The sequence below is a fragment of the Lutra lutra genome, chromosome 1 (assembly GCF_902655055.1).
Source record: "Lutra lutra chromosome 1, mLutLut1.2, whole genome shotgun sequence".
Lineage (NCBI taxonomy): Eukaryota > Metazoa > Chordata > Mammalia > Carnivora > Mustelidae > Lutra > Lutra lutra.
The window spans coordinates 135076783-135096442 of record NC_062278.1 but is presented as its reverse complement, the minus strand read 5'-3'; the positions used below and the strand labels follow the sequence as shown (position 1 = coordinate 135096442).

Here is a 19660-nt window from a genome sequence, read left to right as displayed (position 1 = left end):
GCCGTGGTGTCTCAGAGTTTTTTCTCTTCCCTGACAAAGGTTGTAATTCTGCTTCTGCTCTTCTGGCTCCTGTAGCTTAAGAAAAACTGCATATGGACTGACCTCTGTAATACTGGAGTTATTCCTTGATTTACCACTCATACTGCCTGATTACAAATACATTTAGCTAGCCACCCTTCTTACAGGCATAACTTATCCTTAGTACTTCCTGCTCTTGGCTTTGTCTTTTCCTGTCTCTCACATTAAAAATAAAAGATTAAAGGAAAATTTGATGGAAGACTGTTAATTTTTAAAACTATATAAAATTGTAAAATTTTATAATGGAAGAAAATAGATGCACTCAAACCAATTATGTAGATAACCCAAGGTCCAAGAAAATTTTTTGCCTATAGTAGAAAAACAAAAAGAGCAGAATCCATATTGAATTGCAAGTCTGTCCTTTAGCATGAGTGTAAAGGAATATCAAAAATGAAAGTTCCTGAAAATTAACATCCTTATCAGATGTCCCTCTTTTGAAAGCCAAAAGCTGAACATTTTGGGCTTCTGATGTTTCTCTCACACCAAAGATTCGTGCCTCTGGTTATATCATGGGCAACTTTCTTCTGTTACTTGGAGGTAAACATCCAGAAACAAGTCTCCTATAGCATCCTAAAGTCCCCTCCTCACAGCCTGTACATTTTTCATATTTTAAGCCTTGGGGACTTCTCTGAATATTCTAGTGTACCTTATCCTTCTAGACAGTTTAGGAGCAGCTGATCTGCATCATTTAAAACTGTGTACCTTATATTAAGGGGTTTAAACTCAAAGCAGAATGTATCAGGCCTTTTACCTCCAAAGAATTAAGACTTAACTAAACAGCTATTTTCATGAAATTGAAGTCCAGAAGATTTTGTGGGTTGCCTCTAATTGAGCTCTCAGAATAGCTGGGTTTGTGTATATCAGGAGCCCTCCTCAGATGGCTTTGTTTTCCTTGATGCATTAGGTGTTGCTTTTCAGGCTAGTAGTAGATTAAAAAAGATGTTCCCTGTTTCTTGGATCTTATTTAATTTTTGAGCATAAACACTGAGGGATTTATAATTCTTTCCTTACCTCTCTCAGCATGGAAAAAGAGGAGTATTGACACATAGCTTCTAAAATTGTTCAGCTATCCGAAGCATTCAGGATTAAAGAGAACTAAACAAGTAAAAGTAGGGAGCAATTGACTGGTCTCATAGACCAGAACAGAAGTCCAGGTCATTGTCCTCTCTAGGTTATATTCAGGGAATCTGTCAATATTAGTGCAAGAGACATTAAAATTACATGTAGTCTTAAACTGTATTTCTCACAGACTTCCTTATTTGCCCTGGCCTTCTGTCCCCTGGTTGAAGTTCCCCTTTTCTGTTAGGCTGTATAATTTATCCTTATGTTGTTACTGAATTATCTGTAATTAGGTCAGAGCGACATCTCTTTCCCCGAAGAATTGGTCATTTTCTCCTCCCTACCCCATGTTTGCTCTGACCATGAACCTCTGTTAAGATCCCTTTTACACATTCATCTTTTCTCTCACTTTCAGTACTTTTAGCAGTATTCAGCCAAGTTCTACCTCCAGTCACCTTACGGTGATGATTTTGACATAGAAGGTGCTGAATAAATACTATTTACCTTGATTACCACCTCATGTTAACTCATATACTTAAAGCAGTGCATAAAAGTAATTTGGGGCAATTAAGTAATGACTCAAGTTAAGGAACTGTCAGAAGGTGTTATATACTTATTAGATAGTACTTACAGGTATATGGTGCTTTTGGCTTATAAGACTTCTAGGAAAGAGAAATGACAGAGTTGATCAGGGAAAATGAGTACTGATGTGGGCCTTCAGGGATCAGTACAGTGCTTGCAAAGAGGCATCCAAGCAAAACATTCCATGCAGTAAAGGAATCTCATTAACAAAGGCACAGAGGTGGGAAGCATTATCACTCACAGAGGAAGAAAGCAGTGTATAATCTAATCTGATAAAGACCAGGGAGATAATAAAAGGAGCATAGTGGTTCTCCCACTTTCTGGATACCTGTCTCCCTTCCTGGCCTCCTTGTATGGTATGTTGGGGCCTGGGACTAGTTCTGACTAGTGAATTAAAAGCAACATCACCTCTGGACCAGAGCAATAATTTAAGCATTTAATTGCGGATTTGAGATTCTACAGTCTATTCCTCCTTTTGGCACAGTGACTGGCCACATTCAAGATGATGTCAGCTGTATGAGCCTGTGTCTTTGAGTGACTTAGCAGACCCCTCTTGCCATAGTGTTGATGAGAAATAAAATGCTAGTAATTGATTGTTAACCACAACACATATAACCCTGTCCTGATTGATACAAAGGTGAGTAGCAAACTGAAGTTGGTTAAGGATATCTGGTAGAAATAATAGGGGAAGATAAGTTTTTAACCACATGTTCTAAAAGCCGAACGTTTTTAAGAAACAAGACCCAGTCACTCCCAGGTTTTCAAGTAGAAGATTCTACCAACGCAGAGAAAAGTAAACTAATGTGTTACACTGGGCATAAAACGCCAATTTCAGAACTTGAGAATGTATTAAACAATCTTGAAAACAATAAGATCTAGACAAAAGGTTGTCACTGGATAAAATAAGCAAATATGATGTTTTCAGTTAGTTACCTCTGTCAACATTTATTAAAATTACCTGAGTTCTGGGGCACCTGGGTACCTCAGTGGGTTTTAGTGTCTGCCTTTGGCTCAGGTCATGATCCCAGAGTTCTGGAATCAAGCCCCACATCGGGCTCTCTGCTTGGCTGGGAGCCTGCTTTTCCCTCTCCCTCTGCCTACCACTCTGTGCACTTGTGCTCTCTCTCTCTCTCTCTCTCTCTCGCTCTCGCTCTCTTTCTCTCTCTCTCTCCGTCAAATAAATAAAATCTTTAAAAAAAAAAAAGTTTGCCTGAATTCTTGTTTTTTTTCCTCCATCCTTTCTCTGGTTATAACTTGATTTATTGGTGACTTATGCATTATTTAGTTAATTTGCATTTTTACTTTAAAAAAAAAAAGATATCCAGGATTATATTTCATATTTTCCTGTACTCATCTTTTTTTTTTTTTTTTCCTCTCATAAACACATTTTCAGGTCACATTGAAGTAGTGAAATTACTTGTGGCACATGGAGCTGAAGTGACATGCAAGGATAAGAAGTCTTACACACCTCTTCATGCAGCAGCCTCTAGTGGAATGATCAGCGTAGTCAAGTACCTTCTGGATCTTGGAGTTGATGTAGGTGTATAGATTGAGCAGTATAAATGAAGGAGGCCTTTTATGTGTTTATGATTTCATTGCTGGCAGAAGTTATTTCAAATTTTAAGATAATTTTATACAATAATATTTTTGTCTTTTAATTAGATATTTGTAGTCCTTTCCATAATATATAGTATGCTAATATCTGATCATGTAATTAGTCAAAGTATATTAAGAGGTAAAGAATATTTCAAAGGTAAATGAATGATACAGGTTTTTCTTCTTCATCACTATCCAGGATTAATAGCTCCATTCTAGCTGATCAGACACACTTGGGTTATTTTTCCTAAGTGGCTAGTTTACTGTTAGTCTTATTTGCTTAGTCTAATACTCCCTTTAATTGACTGTACCAGTTCACATTACAGGATATTGGCAAGAGCTAGGCAAGAAAACCAGAGGCTTCTTGCCCATCAACTGTAAGTGTTCCTTACTGTATAAATATTTTGGTTAGGAGAGTTACTGCTTTATATTTGATTCCTGCATTGAGATAGCTAACAATACCTGTCACTTTCACAGGCCATCCTTTAAGCACTTGACTTTTATGCCCCTCTTCGTATATTTACTCTTATTTTAGGTATGTTCTGACAGACTTGTCTGGTTCTTCAAAACAGATTAAAAAGAACAAATTAGGAGAGAGGGTTAGGCTCTGCTAGAGGGAAGACTTTAGATCAACTGCAAAAACAAACCAAAAAATGTACTAGTCTGGTTTGATAAAGAACGCAAGGCAGAATTGTAGAGCTAAAAAGCTTTAAGGATAATATGAAGCACTTTGCCTAAAGCAAACAAGTAGGAACTGAAAATGTCGGGATTGTGAGATGTTGCAAAAATCCAAACATACTGTTAGGTAGGGTCTTGTAGAGTGCAAATAAAAGTTTTATTTTTCAGCAGTTCCTCTAGCTCTATTTCATCAGAGTAGCATAATGCCTTACAGTACCCTTAATCTAGATAAATGAGCATCTTGTTTCTGACTGCTGTTTCACATCCATTCTGATGCAGTTTCTTAAATTTGTGTTATTGACAGTAAAATAAAATTTGTAAACTCTAGTGACAGAGAGTTCTTTGGAATAAATGATGAGACTTAGAGCTGTTTCCTGACATGTGACCTCTAATTGCATGATTTATTAGTTTCCCAGGGCTTCCATAACAAATTACTATAAAGTGAGAGACTTAAAACAACAAATTTAATCTTTCAAAGTTCTGAAGACTCTGAGGGAGAATCTATTCCATGTTTCCTAGTTTTTAGTGATGAAATGTAGGTACTTTGACTAAAGTTAAGTGTTATTTTTTTACTTTCTTCAATTTCTGTTAACAGGGATTTCAGAAGAGAAAATGTTATATACAGTTGTGATAAGTTGAGGCCAACTTCAGAGTAAGAGAGCACCTCCAAATAAGGCTGCTCTTACTACTGATGAATTACAGGATTGGGGCATTAAGTCACTAGAAGGATTAAAAAAATTCACTGAAGGAGCGCTGGGTGGTTCATTCAGTTAAGTCTCCAGCTCTTAATTTTGGCTCAGGTCTTGATCTCAGGGTTGTTGAGTTCAAGCCCCATATTGTCCCCATGGAGGGCATGGAGCCTAAAAGGAAACAAAAAAAAAAACAAAAAACAAAAAAATACCTCACTGACAACTATTATATTCATAGTATATTGTACAAAAAAAGATGTGAATTAAGATCGGCCAAAGGAAGAGACACATACATAGGGCAGTGTCCAGAAGTATTCTAAACAGAAAGCAATTCATTGTTCTCTCCCCATGGAGTTAGGACTCCTTACTCCCCTAACATCAGCATGTGAAAGTATGCACATAGTATTGCCAAACTGGAAAGCTCATCTGAGTTTTGTTTTCAGAGTTTTTATTGGGGTTCCTTTACATAGGAGTGATTAATTTTTTTATTTTTAAAAAAATTTTTTTTAAGATTTTATTTATTTGAGGAAGAGTGAGCAAGAGAGAGAGCACATGAGCGGAGGCAGTGGGAGAAGGAGAAGCAGACTCCCCACTGAGCAGGGAGCCTGTTATGGGTCTCAGTCCCAGGACCCTGGGATCATAACCTGAGCCAAGGAAAGATGCTTAACTAACTGAACCATCCAGGCGCGCCATAGGTGTGATTGATTGATCACTTGCCCCCATGGTTGATTTCAGTTTCCAAGTCCAGTGATAACTGAGGGCTCCAAATCCCGCATCCTAAATCACATGGTTGGTTTAGGTGGCATTGCTGTATCCTACCCCCAGAACATTGACTATGGCCAGTCCTACTCTGAGATCCAGTGTAGCCAGCTTCCACCCTAAACGAGGACCCTCCTATTGGATATGCCATAGATTACCTCCCAGAAGACAAGGGTGAGGGCCAGACATCTCTTTGGGCAAAGGTCACATTCTTTATGTAAAAGTCATGTAAACATTAAAGTATTCACCCGTTTTATTTATTAGAAACAGAACTAAAAGAGAAACTTGGCTCAAGAATTATTTCTCAGTATGGAGAGTACATTCATTCTGGTAAAATGTTAACATGTTAAGGCTGGAAAAGATCTAGAGCCCAACTTTGTGGGAAAATGAAATAGATAGAAAAAGGTGCCACTCAGTTTTTTCAATCCTGACCTTTACTTCGTTACCAACTTTAATCTTTTGTCACTGCAAATGTAAAGGCTGAAAATAGGCGTGTTATTCAATATCTCTCAGAATTTTTAGTTTGTGTTCATTTATCATGATTCTTAGAGTTAATTCTTATGACTGTACCTTACTTTGAAGACCTTTAAAAATAGGTTGTTTTCAGGGCACCTGGGTGGCTCAGTGGTTGAAGCCTCTGCCTTTGGCTCAGGTCATGATCTCGGGGTCCTGGGATCGAGTCCTGCATCAGGCTCCCCGCTCAGCTGGGAGCTTGCTTCTCCCACCCCGCCGCCTGCCTCTCTGCCTACTTGTGATCTTTGTCTGTCAAATAAATAAATACAGTCTTTAAAAAAATATATGATGTTTTCATTTTCCTAAAATTTCACTCTTGGAATCATTCAGTTTTATCATGAAGTAGACATTGCAAGTGTAAATTATATTCCCTGAATGTGAAAAATCTATTTGACACTAAAATACTGTTGTTAATGTTCATTATTTTAAAAGAACTTTAGCATTCTAAGCCTTATCTGTGTATTTACCCATTTCTCATTCCATTAACTTGCTTACAACCACATCGCTAAAAGAGCTCTCATTCTTGTAGCAAGTAGTAAGACTACTTTAACACTGAGATTTTTTTTCTTCCAATAGATGAATGAACCAAATGCCTATGGAAATACACCTCTTCATGTAGCCTGCTATAATGGACAAGATGTTGTAGTAAATGAACTTATAGACTGTGGTGCTAATGTAAATCAAAAGAACGAGAAAGGATTTACCCCTTTGCACTTTGCTGCTGCATCAACACATGGAGCGTTGTGTTTAGAGCTTCTAGTGGGCAATGGGGCTGACGTCAATATGAAGGTATGAAATAAAATCAGAATCCATACTGTGGTATTTAGGACTTTGCTGTTTAAAATAGTATCAGGGTGCCTGGGTGGCTCAGTGGGTTAAAACCTCTGTCTTTGGCTCAGGTCATGATCCCAGGGTCCTGGGATGGAGCCCCACATCAGGCTCTCTGTTCCACGGAGAGCCTGCTTCCTCCTTTCTCTCTCTGCCTGCCTCTCTGCCTACTTGTGATCTCTCTCTGTCAAATAAATAAAATCTTTAAAAAAAAAAATAAAATAGTATCAGTAACAAATACCATTCAGGAATAAAAAGGAACAAATTATATATAGACACAAGAACACAGGTGAATCTTTAAAAAGTCTTACACACACAAAAAAAGTCTTACACAAGAATATACGTATTAATCCCATTTGCATAAGGTTCTAGAAAAGATGAAATTCCACTTAAATGGGGTTCTAGATTCTGTAGTTGAAAAAAAAACACAGTTGCCTCTCTGAGGAGGGATTGATGAAAAACGGGTCTGGTCTAGGTGAACTTTCTGGGGTGATGATAATATTCTGTATTTTGATAGGCCTTGTTTATATGTAAATAAGCATTTGACAAAACTCACAAAGTGGTACATTTAAGATTTGTACACTTCATTGCATGTAAATTTTCGCTTAGGAGGTAACAAACCAAAGTGATGTTGAACCCTTGTTAATGATAAGCATACCAAAGTGCTTAGAGATAATATGTAGTCATATCTTCAACTTTTGAAAAACATCAAATAATTAGGTGGATGGCTGGTTGGAGAGATTGATATATGATGATGTGTGTATAGTAAAATGTTAGTGATAGAATCCAGCTGGTATGTATATGGCTGTTCATGGTAATCTTTTAACTTTTCTGTTTTGAAGCTTTCTTCAATTTTATAAAAATTAAAAGACCACAATCAGTGTGTTACATATAAGGAATAGTTGTGGATTTTTTTGGTTGCATTCACTTTTAGGAATGGGCATTTGAATTTTAGAAATGACGTGAAAATTCTGGAACCAAAATAAATGTACTTTCTCTGTATAATTCTGTGAAAAAGCACACGCAGCCACAGTTTTGAACACTAGCTTATAATGCGTAATCATTGTTTTGATTTTTCCAAGATGCTTTCACTGATTGTTTCTATATTTATACATCAGTTCATTCTTAGAGTATTGGCCAGTCTGTATCTTGTGTTATATAGAAAAGAAAACTACAAATAAAATTGAACTGTTTAGGATTAGTAAAAACATTTAACCTTAAAATGTGTTTTCAGAACTTTAATTAAGATTTCAGCTGCTTTTGTGTGTATCATGAGGCAGTCTTCAGATTGGTAAAGAAAGGAGTCCATCTTCTTATATTTCTTAACTTTAGAGAGACCTTTAGTGACACCGTTGACCCTGTCTAATAGCTACAGTAGCAGCAAATGCATCTATAATTAGTCATTGCTCTAAATTTTCCACTCTCAGCTATAGGAAAAATTTATAGTCATCATACCCAAAGAAGGAATGGGCATGAGGTATCATAAGGAACTCCTGTTGTGATTATGTTTAAAATGCCTTTTCTAAGAATATACATTTAAAGCTTCCAGTTCCCAGTCAAATCACCTACTAAAGTTTTTTTAATAGTTTAAATAATTACTAAAAATTTTTTTTTTAATTTTATTTTTTATAAACATATATTTTTATCCCCAGGGGTACAGGTCTGTGAATCACCAGATTTACACACTTCACAGTACTCACCATAGCACATACCCTCCCCAATATCCATAACCCCACCCCCCCTCCCAATCCCCTCCCCCCATCAACCCTCAGATTGTTTTGTGAGATTAACAGTCACTTATGGTTTGTCTCCCTCCCAATCCCATCTTGTTACATTTATTCTTCTCCTACCCCCTTAACCCCCCATGTTGCATCTCCTCTCCCTCATATCAGGGAGATCATATGATAGTTGTCTTTCTCCAATTGACTTATTTCGCTAAGCATGATATCCTCTAGTTCCATCCACGTCGTCGCAAATGGCAAGATTTCATTTCTTTTGATGGCTGCATAGTATTCCATTGTGTATTTATACCACATCTTCTTTATCCATTCGTCTGTTGATGGACATCTAGGTTCTTTCCATAGTTTGGCTATTGTAGACATTGCTGCCATAAACATTCGGGTGCACGTGCCCCTTCGGATCACGACATTTGTATCTTTAGGGTAAATACCCAGCAGTGCAATTGCTGGGTCATAGGGTAGTTCTATTTTCAACGTTTTGAGGAAACTCCATGCTGTTTTCCAGAGTGGTTGCACCAGCTTGCATTCCCACCAACAGTGTAGGAGGGTTCCCCTTTCTCCACATCCTCGCCAGCATCTGTCATTTCCTGACTTGTTTATTTTAGCCATTCTGACTGGTGTGAGGTGATATCTCATGGTGGTTTTGATTTGTATTTCCCTGATGCCGAGTGATGTGGAGCACTTTTTCATGTGTCTGTTGGCCATCTGGATGTCTTCTTTGCAGAAATGTCTGTTCATGTCCTCTGCCCATTTCTTGATTGGATTATTTGTTCTTTGGGTGTTGAGTTTGCTAAGTTCTTTATAGATTTTGGACACTAGCCCTTTATCTGATATGTCATTTGCAAATATCTTCTCCCATTCTGTCAGTTGTCTTTTGGTTTTGTTCACTGTTTCCTTTGCTGTGCAAAAGCTTTTGATCTTGATAAAATCCCAATAGTTCATTTTTGCCCTTGCTTCCCTTGCCTTTGGCGATGTTCCTAGGAAGATGTTGCTGCGGCTGAGGTCGAAGAGGTTGCTGCCTGTGTTCTCCTCAAGGATTTTGATGGATTCCTTTCTCACATTGAGATCCTTCATCCATTTTGAGTCTATTTTCGTGTGTGGTGTAAGGAAATGATCCAATTTCATTTTTCTGCATGTGGCTGTCCAATTTTCCCAACACCATTTATTGAAGAGGCTGTCTTCTTTCCATTGGACATTCTTTCCTGCTTTGTCGAAGATGAGTTGACCATAGAGTTGAGGGTCTATTTCTGGGCTCTCTATTCTGTTCCATTGATCTATGTGTCTGCTTTTTGTGCCAGTACCATGCTGTCTTGATGATGACAGCTTTGTAATAGAGCTTGAAGTCCGGAATTGTGATGCCACCAACTTTGGCTTGCTTTTTCAATATTCCTTTGGCTATTCGAGGTCTTTTCTGGTTCCATATAAATTTTAGGATTATTTGTTCCATTTCTTTGAAAAAAAAGGATGGTACTTTGATAGGAATTGCATTAAATGTGTAGATTGCTTTAGGTAGCATAGACATTTTCACAATATTTATTCTTCCAATCCAGGAGCATGGAACATTTTTCCATTTCTTTGTGTCTTCCTCAATTTCTTTCATGAGTACTTTATAGTTTTCTGAGTATAGATTCTTAGTCTCTTTGGTTAGGTTTATTCCTAGGTATCTTATAGTTTTGGGTGCAATTGTAAATGGGATGGACTCCTTAATTTCTCTTTCTTCTGTCTTGTTGTCGGTGTAGAGAAATGCAACTGATTTCTGTGCATTGATTTTATATCCTGACACTTTACTGAATTCCTGTACAAGTTCTAGCAGTTTTGGAGTGGAGTCTTTTGGGTTTTCCACATATAGTATCATATCATCTGCAAAGAGTGATAGTTTGACTTCTTCTTTGCCGATTTGGATGCCTTTAATTTCCTTTTCTTGTCTGATTGCTGAGGCTAGTACTTCTAGTACTATGTTGAATAGCAGTGGTGATAACGGACATCCCTGCCGTGTTCCTGACCTTAGCGGAAAAGCTTTCCGTTTTTCTCCATTGAGAATGATATTTGCGGTGGGTTTTTCATAGATGGCTTTGATAATATTGAGGTATGTGCCGTCTATCCCTACACTTTGAAGAGTTTTGATCAGGAAGGGATGCTGTACTTTGTCAGATGCTTTTTTACCATCTATGGAGAGTATCATATGATTCTTGTTCTTTCTTTTATTAATGTGTTGTATCACATTGATTGATTTGCGGATGTTGAACCAGCCTTGCAGCCCTGGAATAAATCCCACTTGGTCATGGTGAATAATCCTTTTAATGTACTGTTGAATCCTATTGGCTAGTATTTTGGCGAGAATTTTTGCATCTGTGTTCATCAAGGATATTGGTCTGTAGTTCTCTTTTTTGATGGGATCCTTGTCTGGTTTTGGGATCAAGGTGATGCTGGCCTCCTAAAATGAGTTTGGAAGTTTTCCTTCCATTTCTATTTTTTGGAACAGTTTCAGGAGAATAGGAATTAGTTCTTCTTTAAATGTTTGGTAGAATTCCCCTGGGAAGCCATCTGGCCCTGGGCTTTTGTTTGTTTGGAGATTTTTGATGACTGTTTCAATCTCCTTACTGGTTATGGGTCTGTTCAGGCTTTCCATTTCTTCCTGGTTCAGTTGTGGTAGTTTATATGTCTCTAGGAATGCATCCATTTCTTCCAGATTGTCAAATTTGTTGGCGTAGAGTTGCTCATAGTATGTTCTTATAATTGTCTGTATTTCTTTGGTGTTTGTTGTGATCTCTCCTCTTTCATTCATGATTTTATTTGGGTCCTTTCTCTTTTCTTTTTGATAAGTCTGGCCAGGGGTTTATCAATCTTATTAATTCTTTCAAAGAACCAGCTCCTAGTTTCGTTGATTTGTTCTGTTGTTTTTTTGGTTTCTATTTCATTGATTTCTGCTCTGATCTTTATGATTTCTCTTCTCCTGCTGGGTTTAGGGTTTCTTTCTTGTTCTTTCTCCAGCTCCTTTAGGTGTAGGGTTAGGTTGTGTACCTGAGACCTTTCTTGTTTCTTGAGAAAGGCTTGTACCGCTATATATTTTCCTCTCAGGACTGCCTTTGTTGTGTCCCACAGATTTTGAACCGTTGTGTTTTCATTATCATTTCTTTCCATGAATATTTTCAGTTCTTCTTTAATTTCCTGGTTGACCCATTCATTCTTTAGAAGGATGCTGTTTAGTCTCCATGTATTTGGGTTCTTTCCAAATTTCCTCTTGTTATTGAGTTCTAGCTTTAGAGCATTGTGGTCTGAAAAAATGCAGGGAATGACTCCAATCTGTTGATACCGGTTGAGACTTGATTTAGGACCAAGAATGTGATCTATTCTGGAGAATGTTCCATGTGCACTAGAGAAGAATGTGTATTCTGTTGCTTTGGGATGAAATGTTCTGAATATATCTGTGATGTCCATCTGGTCCGGTGTGTCATTTAAGGCCTTTATTTCCTTGTTGATCTTTTGCTTGGATGATCTGTCCATTTCAGTGAGGGGAGTGTTAAAATCCCCTACTATTATTGTATTCTTGTCGATGTGTTTCTTTGATTTTGTTACTAATTGGTTTATATAGTTGGCTGCTCCCACGTTAGGGGCATAGATGTTTAAAATTGTTAGATCTTCTTGTTGGACAGTTCCTTTGAGTATGATATAGTGTCCTTCCTCATCTCTTATTATAGTCTTTGGCTTAAAATCTAATTGATCTGATAGAAGGATTGCCACTCCTGCTTTCTTCTGATGTCCATTAGCATGGTAAATTCTTTTCCACCCCCTCACTTTAAACCTGGAGGTGTCTTCGGGTTTAAGATGAGTTTCTTGTAGGCAACATATAGATGGGTTTTGTTTTTTTATCCATTCTGATACCCTGTGTCTTTTGATTGGGGCATTTAGCCCATTAACATTCAGGGTAACTATTGAGAGATATGAATTTAGTGCCATTGTATTGCCTGTAAGGTGACTGTTATTGTATATTGTCTCTGTTTCTTTCTGATCTACTACTTTTAGGGTCTCTCTTTGCTTAGAGGACCCCTTTCAATATTTCCTGTAGAGCTGGTTTGGTATTTGCAAATTCTTTCAGTTTTGTTTGTCCTGGAAGCTTTTAATCTCTCCTTCTATTTTCAGTGATAGCCTAGCTGGATATAGTATTCTTGGCTGCATGTTTTTCTCATTTAGTACTCTGACTATGTCATGCCAGCTCTTTCTGGCCTGCCAGGTCTCTGTGGATAAGTCTGCTGCCAATCTAATATTTTTACCATTGTACGTTACAGACTTCTTTTCCCGGGCTGCTTTCAGGATCTTTTCTTTGTCACTAAGACTTGTAAATTTTACTATTAGGTGACGGGGTATGGACCTATTCTTATTGATTTTGAGGGGGGTTCTCTGAACCTCCTGGATTTTGATGCTTGTTCCCTTTGCCATATTGGGGAAATTCTCTCCAATAATTCTCTCCAACATACCTTCTGCTCCCCTCTCTGTTTCCTCTTCTTCTGGAATCCCAATTATTCTAATGTTGTTTCGTCTTATGCTGTCACTTATCTCTCGAATTGTCCCCTCGTGGTCCAGTAGCTGTTTGTCCCTCTTTTGCTCAGCTTCTTTATTCTCTGTCATTTGGTCTTCTATATCGCTAATTCTTTCTTCTGCCTCATTTATCCTAGTAGTGAGAGCCTCCATTTTTGTTTGCACCTCATTAATAGCTTTTTTGATTTCAACTTGGTTAGATTTTAGTTCTTTTATTTCTCCAGAAAGTGTTTTATATCTCCCGAGAGGGTTGCTTTAATATCTTCCATGCCTTTTTCAAGCCCGGCTAGAACCTTGAGAATCATCATTCTGAACTCTATATCTGACATATTACCAATGTCTGTATTGATTAGGTCCCTAGCCTTTGGTACTGCTTCTTGATCTTTTTTTTGTTGTGAATTTTTCCACCTTGTCATTTTGTCCAGATAAGAGTATATGAAGGAGCAAGTAAAATACTAAAAGGGTGGCAACAACCCCAGGAAAATATGCTTTAGCCAAATCAGAAGCGATCCCAAATCGTGAGGGGGGAGAAAGGGGATAAAAAGAGGTTCCGAAAAAAAAAAAAAGAAAAGAAAAGAAAGTATTAAAAAAAGAAAGCCGATAAAAAATATAAAAAGTAAAAAATATAAATATATATATCAGAATATTTAAAAAACGTTAAAAAAGAAAACAGTAAAAGTTAAAAAAATTTAGCAGAAGAAGAAAAAAAAATTGAAAAAGAAAAAAAAATTAAATTAACTGCAAAGCTAAAGAATCATGGGGAGAAAGCCATGAGTTCCATGCTTTGCTTTCTTCTCCTGTGGAATTCCGCCGCTCTCCTTGGTATAGAAACTGCACTCCTTGGTAGGTGAACTTGGTCCTGGCTGGGTTTCTCATTGATCTTCTGGAGGAGGGGCCTGGTGTAGTTATTCTCAAGCGTCTTTGCCCCAGGGGGAGTTGCACCGCCCTTACCTGGGGCGGGCTGAGTAATCCGCTCGGGTTTGCTTGGTTTGCTTTCGGGAGCTTTTGTTCCCTGAGCGCTTTCCATAGAGTTCTGGAAGACGGGAATGAAGATGGCGGCCTCCCGGTCTCCGGCCCGGAGGAGCCGAGAGCCCGGGGCCCCACTCCTCAGTGCGGCCTCAGAGAACAGCGCCCAATGACTCCCGTCACCCTGGCCTCCAGCCGCGCTCCGAGCTGACCGAGCCTGTGACCGGTTCAAGGTAACCCTGAGTTTAGAGCTCACTCCTCGGCTCTGTCTCTGTAGCCGGCTTTCCTGTTCTAATACCGGTAAGCTCTGCGACACTCAGACACCCCCGATCCTTCTGTGACCCTGTTGGACCTGAGGCCGCGCTGACCCCGCCTGGGCTTCACCCCAGTTAAGCCTCTGGAGCGATGTCCCTCAGCGGAACAGACTTTTAAAAGTCCTGATTTTGTGCTCCATTGCTCCGCCGCTCGCCAGGAGCCGGCCCCTCCCCCCGCGGTCTATCTTCCCGTCGCTTTGGATTCACTTCTCCACCAGTCCTACCTTTCAGATAGTGGTTGATTTTCTGTTTCTAGAATTGCTGTTCTTCTTCTCTTCAATCTCCCGTTGGATTTATAGGTGTTTGCAATCTTTAGATAAGCTATCTAGCTGATCTCCCGCTACCTGAAGTCGTCTCAGCCTGCTACTTCTCCGCCATCTTGACTCCTCCTTCACTAAAAATTTATTGATAATAAATTTGAACTCCTTAGTTAAATTTGAAAAATTCCTGTTGTTTGGATAATCGGGGAGTAGAACAGTATCTAAACTCTTGTGAAGGAGAGACATTTGTTACTTGTTTCCTTAAAGGCCTAGTAATATTTTTTAATGAAGATTAGATTTTAACATTTTTCAAAATATCATAACCGGTTTTTTAGTCTCTGAGATCTGTTTATGATCAGGTGACTATAGTTAAATCATTGTTGAATATTAAATATTAAGTATCACGGCTTACCTATATCATTAGCTGTGACACACCTTTTAGTTTCTATAGTGCTGTCTTTAAGGGGTAAAAATTAGCCTTCTTGTGTATTTTATACAGTGCCATTTAGACATGAATATTTAATATAACTTGCTGGTAGATAATTTGATTCATGTGTGAGTGCCTACATAGCTGACTCTAGTAGCTAAATAGATTTGAAGGGAACAAGCCAATGATACTGGTTTAGAAATAGATTTCCTAAAAAGTTGCCTGAATCTTGCTTGGGGATGTATGACATCCCATTAATATGCAGTTGTCCAGTTATCATATAGCCACATTCCTTTGGAACACAGGTCATGATGTTAATGACTTCTAAGGTACCTTCCAGCTCTGAAATTATATAAAAATTATTAATAACTATGTGTTTTCAACGAGTAAGAATATATATTCACTCAATAATTTATCTTCATTCCTGACACCTGTATTTCCTATATTTATCAAATCAGTGCCTATCAAATTGTTGCTTGATTAAGGAGCTAATAAGGCTTTGACATTTGCCTTACATTGTAAAAAAAAAAAAAAAAAAAAAGAGAATTATAACCCTCATGTTCTTCTTATCAAGTCACCTCTTACTCCCTGCTTCATCTTTTTTCTTTTACGTCATTCTCCATTTTGGTGTTTCTGTCCCTTATCAAGTTGTGGATGACTAGAAATTGGAATAAGAATTCAGGCTTGAAATTACTCAATTATTTGTTTATAGGTTTATTAATTGACTGTTTCACAAAGTACTACATAGAGATAAAATGAGTGAAGTTTAAAAAATAATCTAGGTCTGGTTTTTATAACCTTTCTTACTGACTTGAGCCCTACTGCATTGATTGTATCCCTTAAATGCACATCTTTTCCACTTCACCTTATTCTTAAGAATAAATTTTGGTCAGGTAAAATATCTCAAATAATTTGATTTAAAATTTAAACATAAAAAGTAATGTGTGTGGCTTATTTTTTGTTGCTATTTATGGTCACTTGTGAACCCAACTCTTAGAATTTTGGTGGATCTTTATTTCCTGTTTAAGCTTCTAATTTGTTCTAAAATTAAGGTGACTTAAAAAAAAAAAATCTACCCATTGTCTCCCCAATTCAAAGAGAAATAAATGTGCTCTCCTCCTTATAACATGTCTTAAGATGGACTTTTCATTTGGTAACCTGAATCTTTTGGGGGTTTTTTGTTGGTTTGTTTTAGTATATTTGGAATACTTTTATGATCCTTAAGTATGTAGTAGAAAGTAAAAATGTTAATCCAGTGCCACCTGGAGGACTCCACTTACTAGCTGTGAGACCTGGTTACATTTCTTAACACCTTGGCCTGTAAGATATGGTCAATAGCATATAAGTCATAGGGTTTTAACACACAAATAACTGATATATATATACAAAGTGTTGTAAAACTGCTTGGAACATAGTGCTTACTATGTATATAAATGTTAGCTATAATTATATTTCACATTTCATCATTTTACGAACTTAAATTTATATTACTGTTTAGTTTTTATTTTTACTTTTTTTATGTCTTTAAGGTAAAAGATTAAAGAATCAAGATATGTTAGGGAACATTTTGAAAAAACATTCCAAACTGGAATCCCATTATTAAAATGCTTTTGTGCTTTTTGTTTTGTTTTTGTTTTGTTTTTTTCTGGTTGAAAGAATAACTGGTACATAGATGAAAACACCCATATATCATATGGTTGGTTTACAAAAGATTAGTCTATTCTGTACAGCAAGACTATGAGGTCCAAGTAGTATATCCATTTCCAGTCGAGAAGTGAAGGCCCAAGAAGATAGACAGCTTCTCCTAATTCTTGCTCTGGTAACTGGCAGAACCAGGATTCAGCTCAGGTCTTTCTGACTCCAGAGCCTACCTTATTTGTTTGCTTGGGTTTGTTTTGGTTTGCTTTGCTTTGTTTTCCCTCTTGTGTACACACTGCTTCCAAAGGTTTGAGAATTCTTTGAGATAAATTGCCTGTTGGGTAGTTTGCTTGAAAAAATTAATATAAAATTATGGAATCAAACACATTGATAGGTAATTATGTTCATCTGACACTCTAGTATAATGACAGAATTTCTTGAGGTCTGCATTATACAGTTTTAGTGTAAACTTAGGACACTTGTTGCATTTCATTTTTAAATATATATACACACAGAAGATAGGCTGAATATTGCTGAGGGATTAGGAATTGCAAAATAGATTCTTTCTTTGTAATGGTCACATTGTATGTTTTGATAAAGCCCTTTAGAATTTCAGAGTTTGTACATTAAATACGCACATACCCAGCCAATATGATTATATTTTTAAGTAATTTGAGAAAAAAGCTAACAGTATTGATTACAAATAATTATAAACAAATTAATGTATTAAATTTTTAAAGTGAATTATAGTAGTTGAAGTTAATTCTGACTTTCACTTTTCCTTGGTTGAGGGAGGGATTCAGCATTTCTTAAAATGAAAGATCTGTAGCAAGGTCAAATTTTGGAAAGGTGGGAAACATTCCAGTTGTACCACTACTGACTATGTGACCTTGGTTGAATCATTAATATCCTTGTGCTCCAGTTTTCCCACCTTTGTAACAGGAATGATACTAGGATTACACTGTATACCTACCGTGCAGAGCTTTGGTAAACTGTAGGCATTGAGGGTTGGTTGTTTTGTTTTGTTTTCTATATTTGTGCTTCATAATATCTGTACTTTAAAAAAAAAAGTTCCTAATTCTGAACAGCTCTTTTACCTCCATAAGTTTGAGCTAAACTTAATGCTTGAATAGTAGTTTTACAAGATAAAGATGCAGGAGGATATTCAAAATAAAACTAAGAGTTACATATTACAGATATAACAGTAATTTTAAATCTTTCATATTTGATTATTTCAGAGCAAGGATGGGAAAACCCCACTGCACATGACTGCCCTCCATGGTAGATTCTCCAGATCACAAACCATTATCCAGAGTGGTAAAAAGTATTTCTGTTTGTTTTTTTTCTTAAATGTAGTAAAAACATCCACAAAATGAATGGTATTGAGAAATTATTGTAGCTGTCTATATATTTTTAATATTTGATTTCAGATCTTATGAAGATCAAATAATAAAGAGTATAAAATGCCATATATATGTATCTTTCATAATTTTTCATTTATTTTTGTTTTGTTTCACCTGAATTAGAAATACAATTTCTCTAGCAGTTGGTGTGGGCTTTTTTAAAGCATTGCTAAATAGAAAACTTTGCCTTTCCACCGCAGTTTGTATTTGTATTATACATTAACAAAACTCTGGTGCATTTATCATTTTTCCCCTTTTGGGTATTCTGAACTATTTTTAGGACTTTACTTTCAGAACTTGTATTCTTTTGCATTTGAATTAGTACTAGGCAAGCTAAACCTTTAAATAAAAGCTCTTAGGTACATTACTTTAGTGTTTCCCAAGCCATATTCCAAGGAACTGTTTGTTAATAGTCCTCAAGATAATAGTTGTTACGGTTTTGCAAGGAAAAAGTAGTAGTTTTGTGATCAAATAATTCCTGAAGCATTGCCTGCAATTTTGATGATACTTGGCATGTGTGCATTAAAGCTCTGAAATCTTGCTCTAAAGAAATGTATTTAATTTTGTTTTAATATAGTGGTTTCCAAACTTATAGGACCCCAGAACCCTTTCATCATTTTAAAATATATTAAAAGCTGAGCACCTGGCTGGCTCAGTGAGTTAAAGCCTCTGCCTTCAGCTCAGGTCATGATCTCAGGGTCCTGGAATCAAGCCCTGCATCAGGTGCTCTACTTATCTGGGAGCCTGCTTCCCCCTCTCTGCCTCTCTGCCTCCTTGTGATCTCTCTCTCTCTCTCTCTCTGCCAAGTAAATAAATAAAATCTTAACAAAAAAATAAAATAAAATATATTAAAAGCTTATGCTTAGTTCACAAAATTGTTTTTAAGTGTAAAACCTGTAACCTCAGGGGGCGCCTGGGTGGCTCAGTAGGTAAAAGCCTCTGCCTTCGGCTCAGGTCATGATCCCAGAGTCCTGGGATCGAGCCCCACATCGGGCTCTCTGCTCGGCAGGGAGCCTTTAAATTAAAAAAAAAAAAAAAATTTAAAAAAAAAAAAAACCTGTAACCTCAGTGCCTGGTCCGTTATATGTCCTATGAGTGAAACCTAGTTAAATCACTATATCCATTAGTTTATGCCTGAATAGAGTTTTATGTTACTTTCTGTGTAATAAATTTGACTTGATCTTAATATAGTCCAGCATCTGATAGTACATTATTTATTGCAGGAGCTGTAATTGACTGTGAGGATAAGAATGGAAACACCCCTTTGCACATAGCAGCAAGGTACGGCCATGAGCTGCTAATCAACACTCTTATTACAAGTGGTGCTGACACTGCAAAGTAAGTACTTAACCACAGTGTTGATAGCTGTGCTGAAAGGGAAACACAGATGGAAGTGAATTGCTGTGTTCTGGAGATTTCAAGTAGATGTATGGATCTTTGTGCCCAATATGGTGCTAATTGCTTGAGCTTTTACCTATTTGTATGGATGATATGCTAGAATAGATATTTAATGTGATTTCTTTGGTAAGCCAGCATAGTGCATTTTTTTTTACCCCAGTGAATTCTAGATTATGAATAATGCACAGTTTTAGTCA

General features: G+C 37.2%; 1 protein-coding gene across 1 annotated transcript in view; it reads left to right on the top strand.

Moving 5' to 3' along the window:
• ANKRD28 (ankyrin repeat domain 28) overlaps positions 1-19660 on the top strand; it is a 201476-nt gene that overhangs the window by 140892 nt on the left and 40924 nt on the right. Inside the window, 4 exon segments of the mRNA XM_047737492.1 lie at positions 3113-3255; positions 6531-6743; positions 17901-17979; positions 19289-19403. Of these exon segments, the coding sequence (XP_047593448.1) occupies positions 3113-3255; positions 6531-6743; positions 17901-17979; positions 19289-19403 (550 nt within the window).